Source organism: Ptiloglossa arizonensis, chromosome 6 (assembly GCF_051014685.1).
Source record: "Ptiloglossa arizonensis isolate GNS036 chromosome 6, iyPtiAriz1_principal, whole genome shotgun sequence".
NCBI classification, from domain to species: Eukaryota; Metazoa; Arthropoda; class Insecta; order Hymenoptera; family Colletidae; genus Ptiloglossa; species Ptiloglossa arizonensis.
In genome coordinates this window covers 22,574,337-22,602,101 of record NC_135053.1, presented here as the reverse complement: position 1 = coordinate 22,602,101, position 27,765 = coordinate 22,574,337, and the positions used below count along the sequence as shown (strand labels likewise).

The window sequence follows — 27,765 nt, the reverse complement described above, 5'->3', positions numbered from 1 at the left end:
CGGGGAAACATTCGCGTCGCGTCGAACGAGGAATTAATCGACCGTTTTCAAAACCGTGTTGCCGCCTAGGAGGGAAAATGGCTACTGGGACCGACGATCCACGAATTGGAAGACAACGGGGGTATCTTTTCTCGCGGAAGGAGTTCTTCCGACCCTTTCTCGTCTACTCGCGCGTGTATAGCGATTCGATTCGAGAGGAGTCGCGCGCGATCGAAATTTTTCTCGAGCGAAAGCTCGAACCTCTCGTGGGACAACGCGTTAGGCACGAACTCGAGCGTCCGGGCGCTTAACTCCTCTCATCCGCCGACGATCGGTCCGGAAATCAGGCGCCGGAAGTGACGTCACCGGGGGAACCGACACGTGGCTCGGTCGGTCGCGCAGGTCAGGATGACGGAGAGCCGCTTAGTCGACGGTCGTCCGACGCCGGAGATGATACCGATTCCGTGCGAAACGACGAAACCGGGCGCCGCTCGCGCGTGTGTTCGTTGTCCCACGCGCGTTACAGGATCCCTCGAGGCTGCACCGGGTCGCATGGTGTTGTCGGAAGGACCGATCGACGGTATACCGATCGAAGAATCGCGAACGGTTGCCCCCGATTCGGACTCGAACACGGAGAACAACCGAACGGATAAAAGCGAACGGATTACACGCTCGACAACGACGAGGACGATGGTGAACGCAATAAATAAGGTAACGCCGGGACGGGACGAATCGATGTTTTGGAACGACCTGGAGAGATTACGTTCGACGTACCCCCTCTCTCTCCAACCACCCTCGGATTTTTCCCGCGGAGGGGGACAAAGAAGAGGACCCGCCGGTTCGCGAAAGAAACGGTTCGTCGAGTATCCAAGTCCCGACAAATATTTGCCACAGATCGACCGGTCGTCGGTCTCGCTCGCCTCGCTGGGTCGCTTCGTAATTGGAAATTATTTCCACTCGCAACGTTCCATCTGTCTTACATTATTTATGTCCTCGAAGGAAGACTAGCTCCGATGGAAGACACCGTGGTTTCGGGGGAACCTGGAACGATGCGTTCGGCGCAATTGGCGCGGTCTCGCGACGGAAAGCTCTCTATCTTTCTCTGTCTCTCTGTTTTTTTTCTCTAACTCGTTCACTGCTTCGTCTGTCTACCTGCGAGCATAATGGGGTCAACGAATCCAGATACCCGATCGGGCGCTTTCTGCCATCGTGAAATTCAATGAAACCCCAAGGGTGCGAGACGCGAGCGAAAGAAGGGGTTCCGGAGAGCCACGCACGCACGCACGCACGCACGCAGGCAGGCAGACACGCACACGCGAGCGCGCAACCGTGAGTATTAAACGGCGATTTGCTTCGTTTCCGGCCCGAAAGACGATCTCGCGAGCGACCCTTTCGCCTGCTACTTCCTTCCTACCATTACCATTGTGTACTTCCGACGAAAAGACGGATCTCCCGCGTTATATACCGGTGGCCCCTCGCGAAAGAAAGGGACAAGTTCCTCCTCTCTCGTCCTCGAACCGGGGAATCCGGATGATCCTCGAAACACGGTCTCTCTCGACGTCGACTTCCCTGCACTCGATCCAGACGAGTGAAAGAGAGAGAGAGAGAGAGAGAGAGAGAGAGAGAGAGAGAGAGAGAGAGAGAGAGAGAGAGAGAGAGAGAGAAGGCGAGGGAACCACGGTCTTTGACCGACTAGAATCGGGGGTACGATCTCGCGCGAGAACGCGTTCTCTTTGACTCTCGCCACGTTGCGAGACACGGTGGCGTTTCTCGTCGTCCCGGAGACACCACGATTTCCTGTTAACGGGACGTAAATATCGACGACATCTCGAAGATAGCATCGTCGCGATCGGTGAAAAGTACCGCCGACCAAAGCGGACCGACCAGACTACAAAGAGTCTCGCCGGGTGAATAACGTTCGGGACGCGGTGCAATAAATACGCGACTCGGCCCAATTTCGTGTCGCACGGACGTTCACCGACGTGGATCGTCGATCACTTTTCGCGAACCGAGGGGAAACACCAGCTAGAGAGAGAGAGAGAGAGAGAGTTCTGCTGCTTGGCCCGCGACGACACCTAACCACCCCTTCGGTTTCGAGGCTCGTAATTATCGGGCTCTGACGCCGGTGGTACCTGTGCAACCTTGCGCCTCGAGAAACTTCGGGGATGCCTAAAACCCACCCCTCGTCTTCGAATCCTCGTACAAATACCCCGACCCGTGCCAACCGTCGTGAAACTATCGGTTACCCTTCGGTTGACACTTCGCGTCGAAAGACCACGGCTTCGAGAATTGCCCAATTACTGTCCGCGCGTCCGATCGTCGAACGATGGGGCTCGCGAGGATCGGGAGCAAAGTTTCGCTAGTACCGAGACTCGAAGATACCACGGTGCCTCGGAATCTCGGGGTAACTCGAGGTGTTGGAGGACACACCGAGGATCGGCCAACAACGCTACGGAGGATCCTAACCTCGCGAGAGAGTCGTTGGAATTAATCGAGGAAATCGAGACGACGAGACCCGGTGTGGAAGTATCGGACGTTACACCGAGGGGGGAAGAAGCAGACCCGCGGCAAACAGGGACTTATATTTAGAAGGATGAAAACGCAAGTTGGCGAGTCCCTTTCTTTCGTGTTGTTCGTCGTCCACCTTTCCTCGTTCTTCTTCCCAGGCCGGTTACGAGACGGGCCCCACGGCATCAACCATCCGTGTCAGGCCGTCGACCTCGTCGAGCATTTGCCCGAGAGCCACCCAGCAGCGGCGGCCCTACTCCCTCTGCTTCGCTGGCTTTCGCTTTGCCCCGCTAGTTTATTTATTTGCTTATCTATTCCTTCGGTCCCCCGACTCCCACCCCCCGTCCCCCATACTCCTCCCGCTCCGGTCTCTCCTATCTCTGCCCTCCCTCTGTACGTACACCGAGGGATAACCACCGACGGATACCGCAGGACAGAGCCCAGGCGTCGATCGCTAGATATCAACGAGAAGTCTCGGCTCGGGACAGCCGGGGGACCCGGATAATCGATATACCGACTAACGTCCCACCAGACGACCTCGCAATTTGCTTAGATCGTAGGATACGCGCAGGGTGAGACGCTCGAAATTACCAACGCGATTCGCATCGCTGGTATTATTTCACGAGAAAAATGTGTCGGCCGCGAACCGTTGCCAGCACTCCAAGGGGACGCAAGATGGATCGAATACCGAGGGAGGGGGCTTTCCGAACGCGGTGGCGTTTAGAACGCGCGAGGGTGGCGCCTTGCTTCTTTCTTTCTTTTTCTAAACAAACACCACCGAGGGTGTCGCGAGCACGGGCGCTTTGCGCCAAGACGACTACGAATCGTTGAGAAAAAGAAAAATAAGATATCGACCCGCTTTTCGACTCTAGGATCCAGAGAGACGAAAGAAAGTCTCTCGAGAGAGAGCAGTCGAGGGTTAGAATCGTCATTGTTCCTCGCGGCGCGGGTCTTGTTCTCTGCGCGCGTCTCGTCCCACGGAAAAATTTCCTCTAGAAATAACTAAACCAAAGCGGCGATTTCGACCCCGCCGCGGCCTGTACACTGGTCCGAGAGTGTCAGAGAGCGCGCGCGTGTTTAAAATAAACCGGCCCCGTCGTCCCGGCGTACACGGCCCGGAGAGACAATTCGCAAAAGCCAACCTTCTTCTCCCTCGCCCCTTCCACCACCGTCGCGACGCGGCGTTCGGACTCGCGGATGACCCTGCGACACTTTCGCGCTCTCTCGAATAAGTCTCGAGGACACCGCGCCGCGCCGCGACGCGACGCACGCTCCTCGGTTTTCCTCGTGCAGAGAACGGAAGCGCGTACCCGTCGTCGTTCGAAACGCGACCACGGGAGAACGACACGTTTCGAGATTATACCGCGAGAAAATTTGCCGGAAGCCGATCCGAGGCTCGCGAGACAACGGTCCCCGCGATCTTCTCGTACGAAACGGAGTGCGAGACAGACACAGAGAGAGAGAGAGAGAAAACTGGAAAAGAAAGACCGAAAAGAACGAAAAACGAAAGGGGAAAAAAAGAAGAAAAAAAAGAAAGGAATAACTTCTCGCGCGCGTCCGTTAAACTCTCGTCTCTATCTTGCTCCCACCCGCGGCACCAAGCGTGTTTCTTTCCTCCTCCCGCGATCGTTGAATCATCCTGTAGTACATACACACAACCCAGCAGCATTCCAACGGACATTCTAATTTTAGCCTTGCTCGTCTCGTCTCCTTCTCTCGTGGACGCGCGCATTCTGTCGCCCTCCGCGCGCCTCTATCCGCTATCCTATCGTCTTCTCTCTCTCTCTCTCTCTCTCTCTCTCTCTCTCTCTCTCTTTCGTTCTCGTTCTTCCTCCCTCCCTCGGGCTCACGAGGTTGTGTTTTTCGTGCAGCCTGGCGAGTGCTGCCCTCTGCCGATGGTACGCGACACTTTCCTACTCTTTCCTCCTTTCCCTTCGCGGCAACGCGAACCCAGGAAGAAGACCGCGAGAACGCGAAAGAGAGACGGGGAGAGAGAGCAAAGATCGTATATACACCACCCCGGCTACCCCTACCACCCCCCTCCAACCCCCTTTTCCCGGCAACCCGATGCATCGGGGGCTTTTCGCCGGCTACCAGAAGGGACTACGCCTATTGGCGCAGGCGGCCAGCACTTTTGCCCGTGAATGAGATGTTTTGCATTCGCAGACGCTGAGAAACGTGTCGCGCGCGCTCGCTGCGCGACTAAATTGGAACACGCCGCGACGCGGTGCTCGGGCTCTCGGGGAGAGAGAGACGAACCGAGAGAGCGAGAACGAGAGAGAGAGAGAGACCGATAAAAGGGCCCGGCGAAGACCGAAGAACAACGTCGATTTTCGTCGAACGATCGAGGAGGCGTCTCGGGGGCGAGCGAACGCGTGTTTCTCTTTTATTTTTTTTCTTTCTTTCGCGCTCGTAACCCGCCTAGCGCGCTGCTGTTCACCGTCGGGTTCTTTCTCGAAGCGGGAATGTAATTAGTTGCGGGGTGTTGCGAAAGCAACGGTTAAGGGTAACGATACGCGGACCGGTTTCCGTGAAATTCCTGATGCAGGACCAAGCGAATCGGTTTCTTTCAAGGGCCGTGCGGACGTTAGTTCGAAAGCTGCATGCCCGTGTATACTCGGTTAGTAAGCACAGCGTGGGGGATGATTAAAGGGAAGCGATAGTCGTTCTCGAATATTGTATTCCGACTATACATTGTCGCGCTAGATCTGGTAAGAGCGATCGATGGATGATCTGCGTCTAGGTGTATCACGACAATAACGTTTCTAATGTTCGTATGTTACCGTTAATGTCGTCGATGTTTCGCACATGAAAGAAGCGTATCGCTCGTAACGATATGTACAATTAGCGTGCAAGGTGAACTACGTGCCTAGGGATTTCTACGTTCTAGTTTCTTTCGGAAACGAACATTTCGGACGTTCTACGGTTGACGAGAAAGAGGTTTCGGGTCGGGGGACGGTTACGGAAATCGAACGATCTTCGAGGAAACGAACCGGTAAGTTCCGTACCGGTACCCCGGTCTTCTCAGTGCTGTTTACGAATCGCGCGAGAGAACTACGTTACCGCTCGTTGCGCAAAGTTACGAAAAAGGCGAACGCGCGAATTACAAACACCACCGTGTCAATTCGTAGCTCGTGCCGTAGTTACGTAGTCGAGAGAAATTACGACGTACTCTTATCGGCGGAGAACAATCTCGGGCGGAGATACGGATGGACGGACGGACGCACGGGCATCGATGAATAGGAGAAGCGTTGCCGCACGGGGTTTCGAGAATTTGTGGTAAAATTTCGGGAGCCGATCCGATTCGAGAGAAAAGGCTCGTTCGAACCGTCGGCTGCGATCACCGAGTGTTTTTCTCGTTCCGAGTGATCGAGATAAGCGTATCCCGAGACAAAGATCGAGCTACGTGTCGCGAGCGAGGCGGCCGCAGAGACTGTTTGCTTTCACATCGTATCCTATAAACAAGCGGTCGATCCAAACATGTTTTTTCGGTCGCGGACGTCGATGCCCGTTACAACGATCCTCTCCGTCCGTCTGTCCGTCCCTCTCTCCTCTCTGTCGGTGGTCGTGTCGTCTCGAGTGTAGCAAAATTCTGCCATCATTCGAGGTTCACGTGTATCGCGCGCGCGAGTAGTGGCTCGACCTCACTCGACCGATTCCGCTTCTCTCGTGTACCCTTTCCAACGCGTTCGCGTCGATTTGCTCGTATCGCCGAAACGCGGGACCGAACGCCTCGTCGAACGAACACGCATCATCGTCGTGGCGTAACGCTCTTTAGTCGATAAGCTCACCTTTCGATTAACGCGCGATACCTACGCGAAAATTGTTCGACGATTTTACTCTCGATACGAATCACCACCTTTCTCTAATCTTAGGTTAGTTTCTTTACGGGAAACGTCGCGCGGATGTCTATTTTATCGACCGATCGCTTTGGCAACGGATCGGTAATGAACTTGGGAAAAAGATCCAACGAGTATAAAATATTATCGCGTAGATGGAATCGTGGCTCTATCTAGCATCGTTCCAGAAACCTTGCGTTTAGAACGCGCAGCACATCTCATCATTGTACGTAAATACACTTGTTTACTTAGAAATAATAAAATTTGAAATTTTAAACAGTTTTTTGTCCCCCCCCTGGTACGCGCGCGACGTTTCCGCCGTCGAAACGAATATTCATAACGAGCGTGCGTTTATAACCGGTAGCGGGTTCCTGGTAGCGGAAGTAACCGTTCCCGTCGTCTACGCGTCTCGTCACGAATAGAAGAATACGTAGTATTTCCTTCGATCGTAAATACGAGCGGAGCTTCGTCGGATTTCAACGCCCGTACCCGCGAACCCAATATCGAAAGTTCGGATCTGTAGAAGGGGGATATATATATTCGCTATTTCTGCTAGAATTCGTTTAAAGTTGCCTTCGACGGTCAACGTAAACTTTCGAACGACGTCGAGATTACGCCTCGCCTGTTTTGGGAACCGACAGCTCCGGGCGAATTTATTTAAATTCGAGCGAGCGTAAATTATTCATACTTCGAGGCGGTGTGTTAACCTCCTCTTTCTTTCACCTCTTTTTCGGCATACCAAATTTTACTGTACGTTTTCGTGCCGCGGGAGACCGAACAGCGTAAAAATAACGATCTTTCGGAAATTTTCCTCAAATTCCAACGACGCCGCGTCTCGTCCGCGTCGAATTCCTCCGACGAAATTTCCAAGCGAGACGAACGACTCCTCCCTCGATCGCGCGAAAATCTACCCGCATCTGTTACTTGACGTTTGCGACGCGAGATGGATTTTGCAATTTTTCCCGCCGAAATAACGAAAGAAACGAAGAAAAAAAAGAAAGAAAAAAAAAACGATTCACCATTCGGGCGTAAAAGCGGCCTAAACGGACGAGAAACGCGAGAGGGGGGACGAAAATTGCGGCAACGAAACAATTCCCGATTCTGTGGAAGAGACGCGCCTTTTCGGTACAATGTTACCACACGCTCGTTCCTCGAGAGCTTCGCGATCCGTGGGAACGTTGTCTCGGAAGATTCTCAAGATATTTTACCCGGACCGAGAATTACTGCGTCCCGGAGCGTTCGGTGAATATTCTTGAAAGAATAAACAATAGATTTCGTGCGCGATTGGCGAGCAAACGTTGGCCCGTTGTCACGGCGATGAACTCCCCGAGCGTCGCATCGTGCATCTCGTTGAATCGTATCGTAAACATTAACGACGCTTCTGAAATTTCCGTCCGTTTCCGCGGGAACGAGCACTTGATACGCGGACTCGGCGTCACACTCCGTCACACCTTTCGCGAACTGATTCGTTATTTTCCCTCGTACGTAGAATAAACCGCGGCCGCGGGGGTTCACGGTACACGTCGTCGATCGTAGTACTTTCTTCTTCGCTTACCTTGAATAACTTCTTAAGCCTCCGGTAGCCGCGATGTAATCGCGACACGTACTGCTTGTTGGAATCCAGTTTGAATGATTAAAGCCACAGTTGCGGAAACGAAAATGAAGAACCAAAGAACTTTTTTGTTTTTTTTTTTGTTTTTTTTTTTTGCTGTTTTTTCTGTTGCTTTTTTTTTTCTACTAGTGAACTCGTGAGAAACAACCGGGTATGTGTCGCGGCGTCTGTTCGTTGTTACGGTTATGATACGAATTTCTGACAGCGTCTCGATTATGTTTCTTTCGGATCAGTCTCGGATACATATATATGTGTACGCGTATATATATGTGTGTGTGTGTATAATATATATATATATGTATATATATATGCATGCGCGGGAACCGAAGAACGAAAAACACGTTCGTGGCCGTTGAGAGCCGTTCGCTTACTGAATTCTACGCCTGGCGTGTCCCGGCTGCTAACCCGCGCTTTCCTCCCACCACCGCCACTCGTTGGCGGCAAGCCTCCCCACTCCACCGTCTCGCCCCACCGCGCAAGGTTCCACCACCACCGCGGCAAGCAGCGAGCCCGCATCCGGGAGTGGTGCTGGGGCGATCGAGGGGGTAGCGATCCCTCTCCACCTCCAGCGTCGATGGTAATCTTACCGCGGATCGTAAAGCACGCTTACCCCTGCGGTCAAGTGCGAAAATTGCAATGAAAGCATCGAGACACCACCTCCGAGTCTCTTTCTCTTCTCTCCTTGTCCCCGTCGCCACGACCGATTTTCTTTTTTCACCTACCAAAACTATCGAACGAAAAAATAGAAAACAACGACCCCGAGGATAATATCGTTTTCCTTCGAACCCGGATCCGTCGCGTCCGTCCGTGCAACGTCCTCGAGATATCCCGAGGAATTCGAAGAATCGGCTCGCTCGTCGGTGAGTACCGTTTAACCCGAAATCGTTACAATTCCGAAACTCGCTGATCGAACTTAGCGAGCGAACGTCGAAACTCTGTTCTACGAAACTCCGTCGACTCCAGTCGCGTACACGAACGCACGACGGACGCGTCGTCGTACGAATGGTCGACTCGCTTCCGGAGACTACAGAATGCGAGGCATTCGACGCCACGAAGCAATAAACGGCGCGCATCGGGGAACGGTTTGAAAGAGAGCGTTACGCATTCTTGCGGCATGGCTGAGCAGGAGAACGTCTATTTCCCTTCGAATCGAGAACGTGACGAAATTATCGAAGAAACGGCAAACGAGTCCGGGCGTGGGGCCGACGAATTCGATTCCTCTCGTTAAAATTGGCGTACCACATTGACGGTAAACATTGCGGATACTTCGGCAAACGTTTACAACGACTTTACGTGCGAATTTGACCGTCGTTCGAGGAGAGAGAAAGAGCGCCGGTAGTGGGGCGACGTACGGCCGCGCGATGGTGGGGGAGGCCTGGGGAATCCCGGTGTGTGCGCATGCGCGGGCCTCCTGGTGGGGTTACTCAACCGACGGCGCCAGTATTCTCTTCCCCCTCCCCACCCCCGTGGAACTGCTAGCTCGTCGTTGTTGTTGCCTTGGAAGGGAGGGCATGGATCACACGCGCGCAGTGCCCTGTCTCTCTCTTGGTGTGTTTGTTTGTTTATAGTCGCGTTCTGGGAAATACCCGACGCGAGTAACGGACTCTTGCGCGCGCGGAGGCTTGCATTCCCATTCTGGCGTTGCATCCGGTCGGGTCGCCGCGAGTATCACGAGGAACGCCTTCCTTAGTCTTCTTCTTTGCCCTGCTACTTAGCATTCCCTCTTCTCTGCCCACTTACACGCGCGCCCTTTTAAAGCCTCCTTTACGTTTATTCATCCCGTTCCGAACGTGAAACGATTGACTTTACATGTTTGTCGCTGGCTCGGCTCGTACTCGACGTTTCCCGTAGCGTTTAGTACCCGTTCGGTTCCAATTTCGTGCAAACAGTTGACTCTGGCCTGCATACTTTCGCCGTCTCTCGTTCGCTCTCCACCGTTCTCTTTTACCGAGCGCGATCGTTACGTTGTTCGGTGCAGTTGAACAGTGACGACATTGACCGGGAAATCGTAACGGGGATCGCGATAGCTGCGTAACTCGTATCGCGAGAATGCAATTTTCGGGTGTTTTACCGAGAGCGTTTGTTGACCGTTCGAACTATCGCCGGGCAACAATTTTGAAAACATCCGCCGCCACCGCCGCCGACGCCGACGCCGCCGATATCGCGGTACGCGCGCGATACGATCGGGCACGCAGTAGCCCGATAAAAACTTTATCGCGTTCTCTCGAAAAGTAGTTCACGCGTAATCTCAAGAATGCAGCACGTCAGCCACGGTATTCCTCGGCTGCGCGTATCTATAAATCGCACAACAAATATTGTACAATGGAATTGTGTAACAGTCCTGCGCGGCGCCGCGCGACGGGAAATCGAGACGCGTCGCTCGATAAAAAAAAAAAAAAAAGAAGAAAAAGAAAAAAAGAAAAAAGAAATAACCAATCGTGGATACTTGTTGTCCCTTAGGCAATCGAGAACGCACCGATCGCCTCGGTATCGGCACCCCGTGTACGAGGACGTTGCCACGCCCCCTTGGCCCTCGCGGTGAAAATCTCTCGACGATTTGTCCGAACTGCGCGGTCGATTCGTACGTCTTTCGGTATTCCTGGGTTAAAAGTTTCCGCGTCCCCTTGAACCGAACGGTCTCCCCGTTCGAGCGACCGAACTCGTGACGGATGATCACGAGCACCGTTGACGACGATCATTCGTTCCACAAATCTCGCACCATTTGTCCACGCGTCGAAACTACGTATAGGTCTCGGCTAGGCGCACGCAAATGCGTGGTCGGTCGCCGTTTCGACGACAGCCACCGGCTCGGCTGGCGTCGATTAATAACCGGCGACCGGTTCGTTTAATAATATTGTTGTCGGACGTTCGACCGTTGATATCTTCTTTACACGCTTGCCGCGTGTACGGCCGTCTTGGACACGGAACGACAAAGTCCAGCGTACCGAGAACGGTTTCGCAGTTGTTGACTCTTCCGCGAATCGGTGGCATTATCGTTTCTTTAAATGAATAATTGCCCGCTCGTTATGCGTCGCCGCACGAGCTAGGGTCTCTGCCGACAACGACTAGAAATATAATGACCAACCGGAGCGAACCCTCCGTGCTGGCTGGCTCCCTTTCCGTCGCGCCACCTTCAACGTTTTCGAGTCGCGTACGAATTGTCTCGAGTCACGGAGACTGATTCGCGTGTATTCCCCTCTCGTGGAAAAATTTCGAGCGACCGCCTCCGTCACCGCCACCGCCACCGTCACCGTCGACGTCGTTGTTTCGATACTTTCGCACACACGCGAAACGATAATCGTTGCGGGTAACCGTTCGTCGAAATCTCGTGTACGGCTCGCCGCGAAAAGATTCCATCGATCGCTCGATACGGAAGAGCCGGCGCGATCGAGGCCAGCCGGGTGTAAACAAGAGAGACGGAACGGAAAGTGTAGCGAGCTCGTCTCGCCTCGCCTCTGCTCGTCGCGGCGCGTCTCTCGCTCGCTCGCTCGCGCGTCTCGAGGAACGACCTAAAAAAAACCTTTTATCCCCGACGGGAGGTTTCCACTGAATATGTCGTGCAGTCATCGAACTTGGAGCGTTATTATCGCGATCGTTTGCTCCAGTGCCTCGTCGCAGTGTAAACAGTCATCCGTCGCCGACCGAGCGGCGGCCGAGCCAGAGGCCGAGCCAGAGGCTGAGGCTGAGGCTGTGGCGGCGGAGCGAATGGCAAAATACACGGCAGAGGCGCGCGCGAGAAGAAGAAGAAGAAGAAGAAGAAGAAGAAGAAGAAGAAGCGACGCGGTGTGACGCGTGATGTTGCCGCGCTACGTAATTAGCGCGCGAAAATAGATTTTTGCGAAACGAGCCGTGCTCCCGCTCTGGTATGTCAATGAAAACAAATCCTTGTTCCCCTTTTTTTCCCCCCTACCTTTTCCCTTTCTCTTTGTCGAAGCCCGTTAGCTCGGGCGAAGGCCGCCGAATACTGAAATATGTATACTCGCCGTTACGGAATAGTCGAATCATTGTTTGCTCGATCGGTGCCCCTCGCTTCCCTACAACCGACACGGTAACGCATCGCCTTTGGCGGAACCGACGTAGCTTCCGAAATAACGGCCCCGTCTCTTTTATCTATTTATTTATTTATTCGGGAACGAACCGGTCTTAACCCGATGGCACAGTGATTCAGATAATGTTTGCGCTTAATTAAAAGCGTTCGAGCCGCGCGGCGTGCCTTTGAACGTTTGCATTATGCATTAGACGCGTGCGATACAACGCGTACGGTTCTAGGAACGTTTTTCGTGGAATTCACGAAATATCGTCCCGTTTGTTCGCGTCGAGGGAAAGATGTTTATTCGGGGTTTTAACCGTGCGTCGATCGTGAGACGAGCAGGTAGATTCGGGGAAGAATGGATTTAATTCATCGATGTTTCAACGGGTGGACATTCGATGGTAAAATTCACCCCAGGAGCGTTTCGAGCGTCCGAGCACGGATTCGTAGGAATCTTATTTCTCGTATCGGCTGGCTCGTGAAAGTCGTTTTGTCAATGTTCCGCGAAAGAAAACGCGGCGTACGTTCGCCGCGGGTTCGCGTTTTGATTAATGGAACGTAAACGTTACAATTCGCGACCGTACGCGAAACGCGGCAACTAAACGTACGCCGTGTTGTATAATATTTAATTTTAGCTAATATGACCAGGTTATATTTATCGTTGCCCACCACGTGCACGCGTCGCGTACAAAGCATTAAAGAGACACAATTGAGCAAACATTTAAACGTAATTGAACAAGTTGCGACACGTGCGGCCTTGTTTACGTAGTGCAGAAAATTTGCATCGATATCCGACAAATCTGGAGGTCGTGCAACAAAATTATCGCGCGCAGCTTTCGCCGGTTGTTCGGAAAAATAATTACTTTGTAACTCGCGCGGAACGTCAAACACTGATATCTCTCGCCGGGGGAGCATCGAACAGGATAATATTTTTCTGTTTTTTTCGAAGCACGTATAAAACTGCCGGTTGCACGTGATATTTTAAATGTAACGAACGGACCTCGAAATACGTTTTCGTATCGTTCGGCACAGTTTTTCGTGAATATTCGTTTCGTCAACGGCCGTGGAAAATAATTAACCTCGATGTTTTATCGTTAAATTTTACGCGTGTAAATTGCAACGGCTGCGACGCGTCGCGTCGCGTAGCGTTCTCTTCGCGCTTTTAACCATTGTAAAATTTATGGTGGCGGAATGCAGATTGCAAATAGATGGTAAATGAAACGGGACCGTGACTCGGTTATCCGCGGCGCGCTTCGACGCGGAAGCGTGTATTTAGCGCACCCGGTATATAAACCGGCACACGTACTGCGCATCTTCTGGTACTATCTCGCCGTGCTAATGTCGGTGCCAGAAAACCACTGGAAAATCGGTCACGAATGACTAATCGCCGAGGAATGGTCGACGTTCTTGTTCCTTTCGTTTCCTACGAGAGAAACACCGAATCGATCGTTCTCGAGAAAAATTCGTTGCTCGTCGACGCTTTCGGGGGGGTAGGGGGGAGGGGGCAAAAAATCGAAACGTTGCGAATTCATTTTTCCGTAGTCCATCGACTACGTTTCGCACAGTTCCTCGACCCAGTTCGCACACAGTTGTACACTTAGTAGCCAACTAAACATACAAAAGTGTCTACGTTATCTCTCTATACCAAACAAAACGATACACTTCACCCGTGATAACGTAATTTCGCCTGTACACACGCGGCCCGAGAACTATTAACGGATCGCGTTTCCAGGTACAATTCGGACCAGGGGATCCGATGTCAAAGATAGAACAAATATTCTCCAACGTACGCGGTGACACTTTTATCAAGGTCTGGAGCAATTGGGGCGAGTCGCGCTTCCTGTTTCGTCGAAGATAAAAAACAACGGTAGAGGAAGTAGTTGAACGATATAACAACGACTATCTTCCTATCGCCTCGCTTTGTTCTTAAGTACAACGATGCGTCTGCGAATCGCGGTTGCGCGTTTCTTTTTCCGTTGCGTTCGTCGCTTCGAAGACGAATCGACTCGTTCGTTCGCCGTTCGTATCGAAGCTTTCGAAAGTTTCGTCGGCCCACGGAACGACAAATATTTATTACGAAACGATCTGTTTACGTTTATCTCGCGAGTCGGAGTTGGTCCGAGGATAAATTTATTATTTTTATCGACTCTTTCCGTGTAATATTCGCGCAAAGTAAATATACAATAAACCGCGATAATCTTACTTTTACGAAACTATATTTACAAGCTGCGTTATTACGGTCGAAGATTACATAAATCGTATCTGACTTTTTCTTTTTCTTTTTATTTTTTTTTCTTTCTTTCTCTTTACACGCTCGTTGCACGCACAAAACAAAATGCGATCGGTCGATTCTTCGTCCATAATTTTCATCGCTCGATAATCTCGTAACGACCACGGAAGACAATGAGCGCGGAAATCGAAGGTACACGATACAAGTGACCGGTACGCGTTAAACGTGCTTCCCTCTCGCAGCGCTCCGTGTTCGAAACGGCGCGTTTCATCGTCAAAGCCGTGTTCCACGTGTTCCCAGTTCGAATTGGAAGTGCAGCGTACACGCGCCTTTGTTTTCGAATGGATTAGCACGCACGTGCGCTGTGCAAGCGCGTCGGTGATTAATCGTTTATTAAATAGACGGATTATTATGCAAGTCGGCGGCGAGCGTTTCGCGTAGAAATGATGCATTGTGCCTTTCTTAAGCGTAACACCGTACGCGGATGGTCATCGCGGAAAGCGAGCAACGCGCACTTGTCGCGTCATTCGACGCGCGTGTCATAATGATACGCGATCGAACGATCGCTACGATAAAACCACCTCGCCTTTGTTGGATCGGACGAGCCGCGGGGACGAGAAACCGACCGACCGGCCGCCCGCTCGGGCTAAATAAATGATCGTCTAATTAATGAATGCGCGAGCCACGTGGACACCGTGCCAATAAAGGAGCGACCGTGGTGCTCGACGTTCAACAGAAACGATGATTTTCGATCGATACAAACGGCGGGACATTTCGCGAAGATTTGAACACGCGCCGCTGAACGAACGTTTCGTTTCAAGTTTGAACCAAACGCGTCGCTCGTACGTTCCTATACCACCGTGATCGCGTTTCAAAGTTCGGTATTAAATTCAGCAAAAGGAGGAAGAAAATGCTAAACCGGGCACGGTGGATCCAGGGAAACAATTATAATTAATAGTCCAGAGATACCGAGTATCTATCGGTCGGGGGTGAAAAAGAGGTTCCTCGAGAGCCGATGAAAAACCCACGGTGGGAGCGTTAAATACCTATCATTAACAGCCGTCCAGACGGCCGTTACGATAGCCGCTATGCTCGAAATTACTCTAATTTCCGCGAATCCGGCGCGCCAATGAGATGCAAATTCCCCTATTTATTTTCTCGCCCGGTCTCGCTCTTAATAAGCCCCGGTGTAGCGTTGCTCGCGCTCTAGGTTCCGGTCCGCGGGGACGGGGGACGGAGGGTTGGCGCCGGGGGCCCCTCGCGTAATATCCCCCGTGAGGTTTGCGCGCGCGTCGTCGGCGTCGTCGGCGTCGTCGTCGACCGTTAGCGAATTTCAATCGAACGCGGTGGTCTTCGGGCGTCAAACGCGATTAATCGGGTTCTCGCCTCGACCAACGAACGCGCGAGATACACCGGGGTACACGCGCGGTGTACGTTTTCTGCTCGGCCGTGTGCTCGCTCGCGAAACGGGTGTCCCGTGTGTGTTTCCTCTCCCCCTCCCCCTTCTCGATCGTTCCCCGTACGGGCCCCCGCCCCTCCTCGAGTGTGTTTATCGGTTGCGATCTACGGTGGCGAGAGAGAACAGAACGCGCCGGGCCCCCGGCACGGATCCGACGTTCGTGGCGCGCAATCGCGTTAGATCTGATCGGTGAATTCCAGGGCGATCGCCGATTGCAGGATCTAGCGCGTTACGTGACTAATTAGTTGGGAATTCGAGCGAAATCGGCCGCACTCGACGGTGCGTTACGAAGGTGCACCGCGATAAAACCGTCGCTCGGTCGACGCGACGTTTTATCGATTGCATTGTACGCGAAGGAAAGAAATGGAAAAAAGGAGAGGAAAAAAAATGTGGGGGACCCGGGGAGGGGAGGGGGGTGAAAGATGGAAACGTAAAAAGAAAAACAGCGAAACGGAGTCCACAGAGAGAGAACGAGAGAGAGCGAGAGAGGGGAGGAGAGGAGAGGAGAGGAGAGGGAGAGAGAGTACACGTGACCCGAGGAACAGCGGCAGCGCGCGCACTCGCTCGCTCTGTCTATCGACCGCTAAACGGTTACACGCGCGACCGGATAAATCGTGTTCGCACCGTGACGGCATTAATTTATAAAATCGACTCCCCCTACCACTCCACCGTTCCAACCCCCACCCCGCTCCGTCGCCAGCCGCTCGAACGCACTTTTAATTCTTTCGCTCGAAAATCGCGTCCGCGTGTGTTAATTGGCGCGCCCTTAGTGTCCCGGGGCGCGACGCCCATCCCTTCGAATCGAGCCATTTAACGCTTCGACTGTTTCGCGCGTGTAAACGAGAAAAATTCACGGGAAATCGGGGGCCGTTCGGGGAAGGTAGACCCGGTTAGATTAACATTTCACGCGACGGGCGTTCCGGGAGACGAATCGATTATCTTTGTCTCCTTATCCAGCGTTCCGGCCCGAAGGAGTCGTATAACGTCGAGCACACGGGATCTACGGGGTAACGCGATCGTAGAATCGGACGCGGGTTTGTTGTCGCGTGCAAGGGACCGTGGTCGATGAAAGAATCGCCAAGTACGATCGAGTAAACAGACTACTGTATCTGTTGCCAATTATCGACTTCAGCTCGGCTACGAAACGACGAAATTTTCAATGTTTATCGCGCGAGAGTAACACTCGAGGATCAAATTCGACTCTGTTTATCCTTCCCCGAAGAGATCGAGCGGCCCGTTTCTCGTAACGCGTTCTGGAAGTCGGGAGAAACGAAGACGCGCACGATGCACCCCGGAATTCGATTTTCAGCCACGTTTGTTCGGTCGTTCCCTCTCTCGCGAGGAAAGCTGGTTACCGCGGTGGAAAAATAAATCTATCGGATGAGAAATAATCTAGAAACAATCTAGAAAGAATCCGGGTCCTGTATCGTTGTAACGGAGACCGCCGGGTCAAAGTTGACCCGGCGTTCGACCACGCCACGGTGCGCGGTACGCCTCGAGAGGAGGGCACGGGGAAGAAAACGAGAGAGTAAACGACCGGCGCGGTAGCATCGAACGCGGTAATTTTCCAACTCGGCGGGAGAACCGTGGCAACGGTCCCGTCTCGCGCGCTCGCATGAATGGAAAAAACAAGAGGTGGGGAGAAGGCCTGGAGACTAATCGAGGAGGAGAGGCCGGATAGCCGGCACATACGGAAGAAATGCAATTAGAAAAAGAGAGCAGCAGGGAACGTGGGAGAGAACACAATGCGGATAAAAGCCGGCCACGGATAGGGAGGAAAACGAGTAGCCGGTCCGGCGTGTATCGCCGTACGGTGACCGATAACGAGCCGTGGCATGGCCGTCTGGTGATAAATAAAAAAGTATTTGTACCGTTTATCGGTTGTTTACGACGGCTTCTTGGTCACTTACAGCAATATAGTAAACCGCGTAGGCCGCGTGAATCATTCGTGGCCGGGAGGAGAGTCGATCTTCGAACCTCATTCACCGAGGCGACGTACGGACGGGGGCACCGCGACGACCGCGACGGTGGCAGCGGCGGTGGCGGTGGCGGTGGCGGTGACACTGGCGGCGGTGGAGGCGGTGGAGGCAGCGGCAACGGCAACGGCAACGGCGACAACGACAACGACGACAACGACCGCCACGGACTGTACCGATGGAATTTCAGAAATCACGCTGCTTAATTAGTCCCCTCGAGCCGGAGCTCGAACTTCGGCCGCGCGATCGTCCGATAAGGTGCACGTGAACGAGCAATGAAGCGGCCGCGGCTCGAACACGGGGTGAGGCGCCTAGAAGCCTTATCGGGCCCAAAGATCTCCATTTCTCGCGACGATACGCAAAAATTAAACGAAATCTCCCGTGAAGGAAATCGTTTCATCGAACGGGACGAATATCGCGATTAGTGGAACCGTCGAAGGAACCACGCGCATCCCGAGACGAGAACGTCGCGTTCGGTAATTATTCGAAAGCGTTTTCTCTTTGACGCGCCGCGACCTACCCAGTGGCTCGTATTTCGTTTCGGCTCAACAACGAAGCGATCCTCGCGGTCGCGATCGGCCTAGCAACCGGCCCGCGGCAACCTGTTCGTCGATCCCTCGTCGAATGTCACCGAATTCCGACAATACGATCGTTTCTGGGAAGGGCCTCGCCTTCCGCGAAAGACTTTCGGTGGAAATCTCGACCCGGGCCCTACGCGATCGAATTACACACGTTCCGCGCGCGCACGGTTCCGTTTTCTCGGAAACCGGGTTACGTATTTCTTTTCAAACGCCCTCCAGAGCGAAGAGATTCACACCTGTCTTTGTCCGCGATACTACCTTCCGAAAATAGAAATTTTCGCGTTCCGAGATTAACGCGAAAGCCACCGTATCGTCCCGTGTATCGTCGATCTCGTTACGATGGCTGGAAAATTTCGAAAAAAAAATTAATCGCTCGTAACATTCGGCCCCTTGGTATCTTCCGCGAATATCCGAACAATTTTGTATCTCGCGTATTGTTTCGTATCGTCGAGAAAGAGAACGGGGATCTTTTTTTTTTTTCTTTTTTTTCTTTTTTTCCGAAGCGATTTCATTAGGTGCCGTCTGTCTCGCTTTGTGTATATAACGTCTGCGAACCGTCTGACCGTGTTTCGATACCCGAGCGTCTTTATCTGGGCCGACGGAGAAGGAGGTTACCGCTAGCGATGGGAACGATACCGAAACATTTATCGATTTCGGCCCGTTGAAGTGTAATCTCGCACGGTGTACGCTCGATCCTCGAGAGTATCGTTAATTTCGGGTAGCCGAACGAACGACGAAAATTCCCGATTCTATTCTTCGCGCGTTCGCGATATCATCGCGATCGATATTCACTCGGTATCGTATAAGTAACGAGTAACCCTTGCGAAAGTATCGGTATCGATCTAGAGCGCCCGGAGATTTCGATGCTTCCCGAGTGCATTCGCATCGAATTGTTCGAGTACACCGTCGATGGCTAATTCTATCCGTTGCTAGTCACCGACCGAGTCCTCGTTATTTCCTAGATAAAAGACAGGACGGACAAAGTTTAAGAACAAAGTCGAGGAGGCGGCGGTGTGCAATAACGCTCGATCGTTGCCGTAGAATGGAAATTACAACACTTTGACGAGGTTTATCGCTCTTATCGGGCCGGTGGCTCGCGAAACGAAAGAAGCGACGATACTCCCGATATGTAGATTCGTTAATCTCCGCGTTTAGACGCGAGCGACGAAAATACACCGTTCTTTATCTGTCGCCTAATCGTGTCGTCGCTGGTCCGTGTGTTTACGAAGCTCGTGTTCCCGGCCGAGGAAAGATACCGGCCCGATGTGAAACGCAGTCTGTTGTGTTGTTCCCCGATCGAGGAACAAACAATGTTCGCGCTCGCGCGAGCATTCCCGCGAGTAAACGGCCGTCGGCGAAAAAATGTGCACGCGCGCAAAGTCCATCGCTACGGCGCGCGTATCTGCCCGGTTCGGCGTCGATAGAGCGACGGGATCGCGGTAAATAAGTTTACGAGCGGATTCCGCGTCGTCGAGCGGCGATTCCTTCCGAGCGGTTCTTCTAGTCGCGGACGACGCTCCTCGCAGCGAAGCGAGCGGAACGAAGCGTTGCACGACACGATCGACCAACGTGCATTTTATCCCCACTACCACCGCTTTGTAATATTTTATTTACTTTTTGTATTTGTTTTTTATCTCGTTTTTACTTCATTTTCTTCCGTTTGTTTCATCGCATCCAGACAACCCTCCCTTGTAAGATTTTTGTTTTATTTTTATTTTTATTTTTTCTTTCCATTTATTTCGTCGATCGTATTTAGATCGTTAGACGATATCTTTGAAAAATTGTCCGATAGATTGTGGAACCGTGGTAAAAATTTTCTTTCGGAGTACCAATTGGTGTGAGAGATTCGTATTTACTCCGATCGGGGACAACGTGTTTCCTCGTGTCGACAATTTTGTGCATTGCATCGAAGAAGAACAAGAAACATCGTAATTGAGGAAACAAGATCGAGGTTCGACGAATTATTCTACCATCCATGAATTATCGAGACTCGTGGTCCATGTAGCGAGCCAAACGTGACAGACACGGGGAGCACTCGTGATAGAGATTATGGTCCAAGTACGACGAAAACGAGTCGCATTCGTGACAAATCTAATTGCATTCCGTGTATCCCGTTTAATATTCCACGTTTTTGTTTTTTTTTTTTTTTTGTTTTTGGAAGAATTCTCGAAAGTCACGTGTCACGGTATCGTTGGCTATGACGTTGGTACCGACGCGTGAGAAATTCAACGGCTGACATTGACGCACACACATTGCAAATTAAATCGCAAGGTGAGGGGTTAAATCGAGATGGCCGATCGCCGACGAGGGGACTGGCTCGCTCTAGAAACGTACCTAAGGACAAGCTAGAACAAATTCTAGAATACCAGTCCTGAACAATTTCATGGAAAATGTGTCCTTACTTGAAACGCTGCGTTTCCAGTCAAAAGACAAGACAAGACTTCTCGTCTTTCCTCCATCGCAAAATTCTGCGAAAGTAAACGAAAAAGAAAATATGTAAAATATACTCGTTGCGAGTCACGAGACTCGCGAGGTGAGAAATCGATTTGCGCGAGAATCTTTTACAGATTATTTCCGACATTGAGCTCGATAGTTCGACCGAAACGTTTCTAACGACGTGGTATACGTACGCAGCGAGCGGACACCGGGCGAGAATTTATGCAAATGTTTTTCAACCGACGCCGGAACGGAAGTGGAAGGTTACGTACCGGCGCGACTCGACTTTCTAGCCGAACGACGAATCCAGGAACAATTCGAGTCCCGTTCGGCGAAAAACTACAGCCACCCGATACTAATAATAGCGTCGGAACGCGCGTCGATTATTTACGACACTGTTACGCAACGAGTTGAACGAGCGGCTTACGGGCGGAGGCGCCACCGGCTCTAGGGACTTTTGAAACTCGCGGGGGGGCGTTCGGTTTCCTCGAATTAATGTCAGGGCCGACGCGTATGCGAATAGATCGCAGCAGCGTCGCGTTTCGGTACGTCCGGCCGCCTAGAATTTCGGGGAATTTCACGGAGCCTTCGCGAAAACGGGCGAACGATTCGCGGACAGCGAATATAATTCTCGGAGAACGACCAAGAACGCGTAGACGCGAACAACCACCACGGTGAAGAGAGAAGGAACTCGTGGACAAATAGAGAAAGAATTCACCGAACCTAGGGTCGTTTATGACCCGTTCGCGGACAAATTTAAAATCCAACGGACAAACCCATCGGAGGAAAACAACCGGAATGGCGAAAACGTTCGAACCGTGGCAAACAGAGCCGGGTAGAATTCGTTTGGAACAAAAGACGACGAATGAAACGTTGATGCGATCGGGCGTTGAAATTTTTATTCGTTCATTGTGAAATATTTGGTTCCATAATTCAAATTCGCTGTTTTATTCAACGGGTAACCGATGAAAAATTGATCCTTTGTTCGTTGCTCGCTACTTTCGGCCGGCGGCAACAATTTCGCGGTGCGCTCGCGAGATGTAAAATCGGGCCCACCGTTGAATAATCGTGTAAACATTTCCACTCGTAGCTTCGCGTAGATACGTTATCACCTTCGAGGGTTACCGGCTTCTTCGAAACGGAGGAATCGATCTCGGTAGGAGATTCGTACACGTAGTAAAATACACACGGATAATACGCGCTCGCGCGTGTTTATAGATCACCGAGTTAGAACATCGAGTATCTGCACGGGGGTCAAGTTTAGTCGTGGGTCACATTTGACCGAAAGCTTTCACGGACGCGACAACGAACGAAGATCGAGCAGCGAGATCGAGCTCTCGGTCGCTCGTGGGGGAGGGAGGGGTTCAGAGCACGGTGATAGTGAATTATCGTCGGATCGTGATACGCGAATTCGGTCTATCCGATATTCCGGGGATTAAAAAGAAGATCGTCGTTGTAATCGGCTTAAATTCAGCTGGCGAACCGGAGCCATCGATCGATCATTGTGCACACCTTCGTCGGACCGCTCGGCTCGTTTCTCTGGTCTCGCGCTCGAGGGGACGGATGGACGAACGGACGGACGGAGTCGTTCACCGAAAGTCGAGCGAATGTCTGCGCAAGTACGCGGAAACTTTCGCGGCCGAGATACGAGAGACGGTGAAGTGCCGCGGAGAAGCGCGATGCGCGACGAAACGGTCGCGCTTTCGACTGTCGGTGGCCGAGCGGTTCGATCCCCGATTCGAGCGCCCACCTAACCCACGACGTCTCAATGGCACTCGTATTTATTGTCCGGTTGCCAAAAGCGAATTTTGGCAGCGCTATACTGGGCCAGCGGGTCCGAGGTTCGCGTGCTCGCGCCTCCTCGTCGACGAACCACCTCACCGACGCGTTAATAGAGACGCTCGAAACGTACGATTAACACGATTCGATTAAGACCAATTAAGAAACGAAGCGGGCCGCGTGTGCTCCTCGGCGCCGATCGTGACCCCGTTGTTTACGTTTAAGGAGTTATATCGCGGAGCGTTCCGAAAATAAACCGGTAAACTTCGAGTCGGTGTTCTACACGCCGCGACGATAGATCAACACAGACCCATACATCGAAACACCAATGGAACAAACGTGACTTAAGCGTGCTACGGATAACGTTTCGTTTCTCTTCTTCTTTTTTTATCTCCGAAGACGAAGAAAAATGTTTATTCTACTTATTACGCCGGATTCGCCCGAGATTCGTTCAACACGCTTTTCAACGCCTCTACGAGTAACAAACGCACGGTTAATACACAACTGCGCAACGGTGATCATTCCCGAGTAAATATTCCTCGAAATTTTTCACATCGTCGAAACGTGTTCAGTGTTCGCCTTCTCGCACCGGGTGAACATACATCTTCCATAAAGTGGAACTTTCAAAGACTGTAATTTGCAACGAATGCACTTGTCCTTTCACGGTTGCGTTTCTCTGCCATTGTAACGAGCGGAATGCACTCGTATAGTTGGAAAACGCTCGGTGTAGAGCAGAGCCTCGATAGTTGCGAACGAAGGCGTCGAGATACGCATTTATCGAGGGAACGATCCCCCGTTGTCTGTGTTCGATCTCTCGACGAGTCGTTGGTCTTTCGCCAACGATTTCCTCCTCTTCCGGACGTCGTTCAGTTTCAGTTTCGCAGGAAGAGAGAAAAAAAGAAAAAAAAAAAAGACACGAACCCGTGTTCGTACGTAACTGAATTCAGCACGCCGAAAGAACGTGGCAAGTCGACTGTAGATTTCCGCATACGAAATTCGCTCGGGTTGAACGCAGTGTGTCAATACGGGCAACTTATTGTTCCAACGGGCGGAATCTTTGATCGATCGTGGGTGGTCGTGTCCGCTCGTTGGGGCGACTTCCGGTAGGTCGTACGGACCGCGGACAGAAACGGACAGGTAGACGGGGCGAGCACGTATGGGTGTGCTTGCACACGGGGTGACCTGATTTGTATTCGCTGACGGAACGTCGTTTGCTAACTCGATGAAAGCCCACATCTTCCGAGTTCCGTCGCTTCTATTGGCCCGCGCTTTGAATGCGAAAGCGACCGAATTGTCTTAACGCGGACAAAGGGGAACGCATAATTTTCTCCAGTCCGAGGCGTACCCCTGGTTTTCGAAAGGAAAAACAAATGGAAATGGTCGGTCGACGCGTAAAGCGGACGTTTTACGTACACGTACGTTACACGTTTCAAAGATCGACAATTCGAACTCGAGGAATTCTTTCTCGAAATAAGTTCGAAGGAGGCAGCGAACCAGGATACGAAAGGAACTCGAAAGCGACATTCAGAGTATTCGCGCTGTCGATCGATCTCGACTATTCTTCTGAACGAAAACGAGTCCAAATGCGACCTCTTTCGGACAATTCGTACTTTCCGTTACAATTTATTCCAGATATTTTTGAAAGAAACTCCCAATCGTGTACAACGAAGTATGGTCGCGTTCGCGATACTTTTTCAACGATTCGGTTCGATCGGGCCCAACGTCGCGTACCAACGTTTAAACAAGATCGAATTGCGCCAGTTGGCTAGAAACGGAACCCTTCGTTATTTTCTACCTTACCAATGGTCCTGGTCTCGACGGAAAGCAGAACGCGTGTCCATCGGTTGAAGTAATTCCACGCTGTCCGAACTGGAACTCGCGTCCCACCATGTTCGATGACGTCGCGGTCGCCGCGTTGAAGCACTTCGACGGAGAAAACAAATCTTTCGCACGAAGCACAAATAATCCCCGGTAGGAGCCTCCTGGGCACTTGGTCGTTGCGCGGAACGCTCGCGATAAAACTCTTTCGCGTCCCGTTTGTTTTCTCGGGGATGACGGCACCGCGCGTCCCGAGTTCGGTCGGTTTCAAGTTCGCGAGCCGCGACGCGCGTACGTACGCGTTGGCCGAAAAAAGAAAAAAAACGAAAATATTTTTCCGCCAATGATCGTATTCCGTACCGGTAACGATCAACGTTGTTCTCTCCTCGTGGAGGTTTCGTCGTTGTTCTCTCGTCGTGGATGTTTCGGCGTTGTCGCACGTGCGTCTACGTGACTACGTGCGTCATCGCGTCGCTACTCGACGATAATGAACCTTCGCGCCAAATCGGTGAACGATATCGAGTCGGTCGGCGTACACCGGCTGGGGGGCTACGTCACGGAGATTAATACGCGACCGAGCCACCTGCGAGGCGCGACTGATTAGCGATCGAAGCACGATCCGCTCCACGAGCGAGCGAACTGCTACCGAGGCGATCGACCAGCGTTATCGACCACCGAGACCGTGATTCTTATTTTTTTCTCTCTTATTATTGTATTTTTTGCTTCTTTACACGCACACGTACTACGTTCGTCGTTCGTTCTCGCTTTCCGTTTCCACCGTGGTAAACACTCGAACTCGGAAGGCGCGAGCGATCGCTTTGGAAAAGTTTGGAGAACCCGGGTGTCAAAGGGTATCGTCCGGTGAACCGATCGCGAGTCTCTGGGTCGGTTGTTGCTACTCGCGTCGTATCGACCGTACACCGCTTGGGAAACGTCGAGATTTCCTTCGTGGAAAATCGCGCGAACGCTCGCCTGGTCGATAAAATGTTCATAGGTGTTTCGAGTTCGGCCGTAAAATCCATTATCTCGTTGAGCACGGAGTGTCCTCGCGCAGCTGGTTGTTTTCGCGTTTAAAAACGACGCTCGATAGCGATCGCAGACTCGAGTATCGGCGACACCTAAGACGATTTGTGTTGTCGGGAGGCGCGGGGAGGTGGGCCCGCGAATCGGTGTAAAAATTCTACGATCTCTTCGATTCGATGGCAGTACGCGCCGTTTCTCTTCGTTGCTCCCGGTGCCGGTGCAAATATTATTGCATCGGCGGTCGTTAATTAATTATCATCGGTCTTCGGTCTCTACTACGGGTGACCTTTAATCGTGCCGAAAATAAAAAAAAGACGGGTACAAAAACAAGTCAATACAACCGACTGTGACATATGTTTGGAGTTTAAAAGCTCGTGCAAATAGAAATAACGATAAGAGCGTCAATGATGACATAAGTGCTTCTAAAGAAAGAAAAATGGCTGTCGTTTCCTGTATCGGAGTGTACCGGCGCGGTGGAGGGAGAGGTAAATATCGATGAAAACATACTCGACGACTGTTTATTATTAACGCTCTAGGGACGTACGCGTCGTTCGTCACCTTGCGTACACACGCCGCGGATATTTACCGGTAATTATTTTCGACTGCGCGAAACGCGTCGAATTTTTCGGTTTTCGGAAATCGTCGAGTTCACGGATCCAGCTCGACGTCTCGACGAAATTCGACACCGATAAACGGATCGTTGCTCGGAAACGCCCACGGTATCCGAAAGTTTCGCGCACCGAGTCTTTCGGAATCGTTTCGCGTATTTCGGCTGACCCAGGTCAGGGACGAGTCTGGATCGTGTATTACGATCCGCGTTTCGAATCTTTTCGGATCGATTTGTTTGTTCAGGTGTACCGGCGTTACGAGAAACGTGTCGAACTTTTCAATTTTGAAATTCTCGAGGTTAATAACAACCGTACGATCCGAGACCGTTCTGATCGCGCGTAACGTCCGTTCGATCGGTTAACTCGAATCGGGAACGGTTGAAAGCGACTCAAGTGCTCCGTATGAGGTTACGTGTACCTAACGAAGCTCCATTCGCGGCGGTGTGCACGTTCCGAGTGAAAAAATACTAGCTACCGAACGTTTTTACAAAAGAATTTAGACGAACGGTGCGCTTGCGTCGCGCCACCGTAGACGCTGCTCGTAAAAGCGGATCGTAAAAGACAGCTATAAATGAGGCCGTTCGGCAGGCGAATGTTCGTAACGTAGATTAGTTAAAGGAAAAATAGGAACACGTGTTTACATTCACAGAATCGTATTTACGACGAGGAGCGCGTTCGCGGATTCCTCTGACATAACGGTCGCCGGCTGAAAAATATTTGCTCTTCGCAGCTGAGATGGACGCGTGGGTTTCTTTTCGACGATTATCGAGGCGCAACGCCACGCCTGTTTTCGCGAACGTGCGCGCGCGAAGAAAAAAAAAGAAGAAGAAGATAGAGACAGAGAGAGAAGGAGACGAAACTCGCGAGAGGGTGCCCGAACTGTTCGTAGAAACCGAGACTTGGAAACGTCGATCGAGTTCGACACGGATCGCGAAATCGGCTCGCGTTCATCTCGATGAAAATCGGACTGGATTCGTCGTTGTCGCGAGTCTCGCGGGCGAAAAGAACCGTTTCCAACGAAACCGCTCGATAACAACTAATTGGATGTACGGGGCGACAAATTGGTGTTTCGCCGCGGCACGTGTAGCGACATCGCAATTACGATAATGGCCGCGTAATCGCATCCGGGAACGGTCTATCGAGCGAAGAAAATAAGTCTCGTAGCTGCCGCGAGGATCACCGTGTACCGGCGCAACAAGTTTTACACCCGCGCTCACGGGTTACCAAGGGAAACGTTTACGGTCGAGGGAAAAAGAGAACGAGAAGCCGGTAGGAAGGAAGGTGGAGCGAAAAAGACGAAACCGAGAGTCCACGCGCACAGGTGAATCGATCGAGCGAATCGCCCGAAATATCGCGTGGAACGGTGGCGCGTTTAACGAGGCTCGTTCGCTTTATTGCCGGCTGATTGCGCGAGACGCGCGTGTGTTTCGGCTCCGGGCCGGCGCGGATGGATTCGTAAACGAGGCCGAGGAGGAAAAAATGTATTTTTAACGAGGCTGATTGAAAAGAGCGCGCGACTACGCGCCGAGCCGAGCCGAACCGAACGCTCGCGAAACGAACCCGCGGTTTTTTATTCGCGGCACCTACATCCACCGTGCGAAAACAAAAACTCGCGCGTCCTCGGTGGAAAATAATCGGCGGCGGTTCGTTCACGTCGCCGCTAGTAAAAATATGATTCGCGGCAATAATAACGATACCGCCGCTTACTCTCCCGTCGACGTTTCAAGGTGATGTAGCGCGCGACATCGCGAACCGATGCCCCTCTTTGGCCCCGAGTTACGTGAAATCCGAGACTACCCCGTGTACCGGTTCCTCTTCGTGTCTATTTCGATTCGTGGTAATTGTAAACCGTCTCGCGAGTTTTCGAGTCGTTGTTCGGTCGAAGAC

General features: G+C 52.0%; 2 protein-coding genes across 5 annotated transcripts in view; both read right to left on the bottom strand.

Annotated features, from left to right (window-relative positions):
- Positions 1-27,765, bottom strand: part of Pdk1 (Phosphoinositide-dependent kinase 1) — a 51,750-nt gene that overhangs the window by 5,345 nt on the left and 18,640 nt on the right. Inside the window, exon 1 of one of the 4 annotated variants that reach the window (XM_076314650.1) lies at positions 24,230-24,414. The exons of 1 other annotated variant lie outside the window; for it this stretch is intronic. In XM_076314650.1, coding sequence (XP_076170765.1) covers positions 24,230-24,319 — 90 coding nt within the window. In that variant the 5' untranslated portion in view covers positions 24,320-24,414. Of the gene's footprint in view, positions 1-7,881; positions 8,273-17,567; positions 17,786-24,229; positions 24,415-27,765 lie in introns of those variants that run through there. 2 more of the 4 variants (XM_076314651.1, XM_076314653.1) reach the window with 2 other exon arrangements.
- LOC143148362 (uncharacterized) lies at positions 8,316-13,341 on the bottom strand. Its single transcript, XM_076314656.1, has 2 exons — positions 10,415-13,341; positions 8,316-8,665 (listed from the first exon to the last, which is right to left on the bottom strand). Exons 1-2 carry the CDS (start codon positions 10,635-10,637, stop codon positions 8,316-8,318), a joined length of 573 nt encoding a protein of 190 aa, XP_076170771.1. The 5' UTR covers positions 10,638-13,341.

Coding starts and splice junctions, on each gene's coding strand:
- LOC143148362 (XM_076314656.1), bottom strand. CDS start 10,637: ATGATCGTCGTCAACGGTGCTCGTGATCATCCGTCACGAGTTCGGTCG. Junction 8,666..10,414: donor TGCCGATACCGAGGCGATCG/GTGCGTTCTCGA, acceptor TTCGTTCGATAG/TTTTGGTAGGTGAAAAAAGA.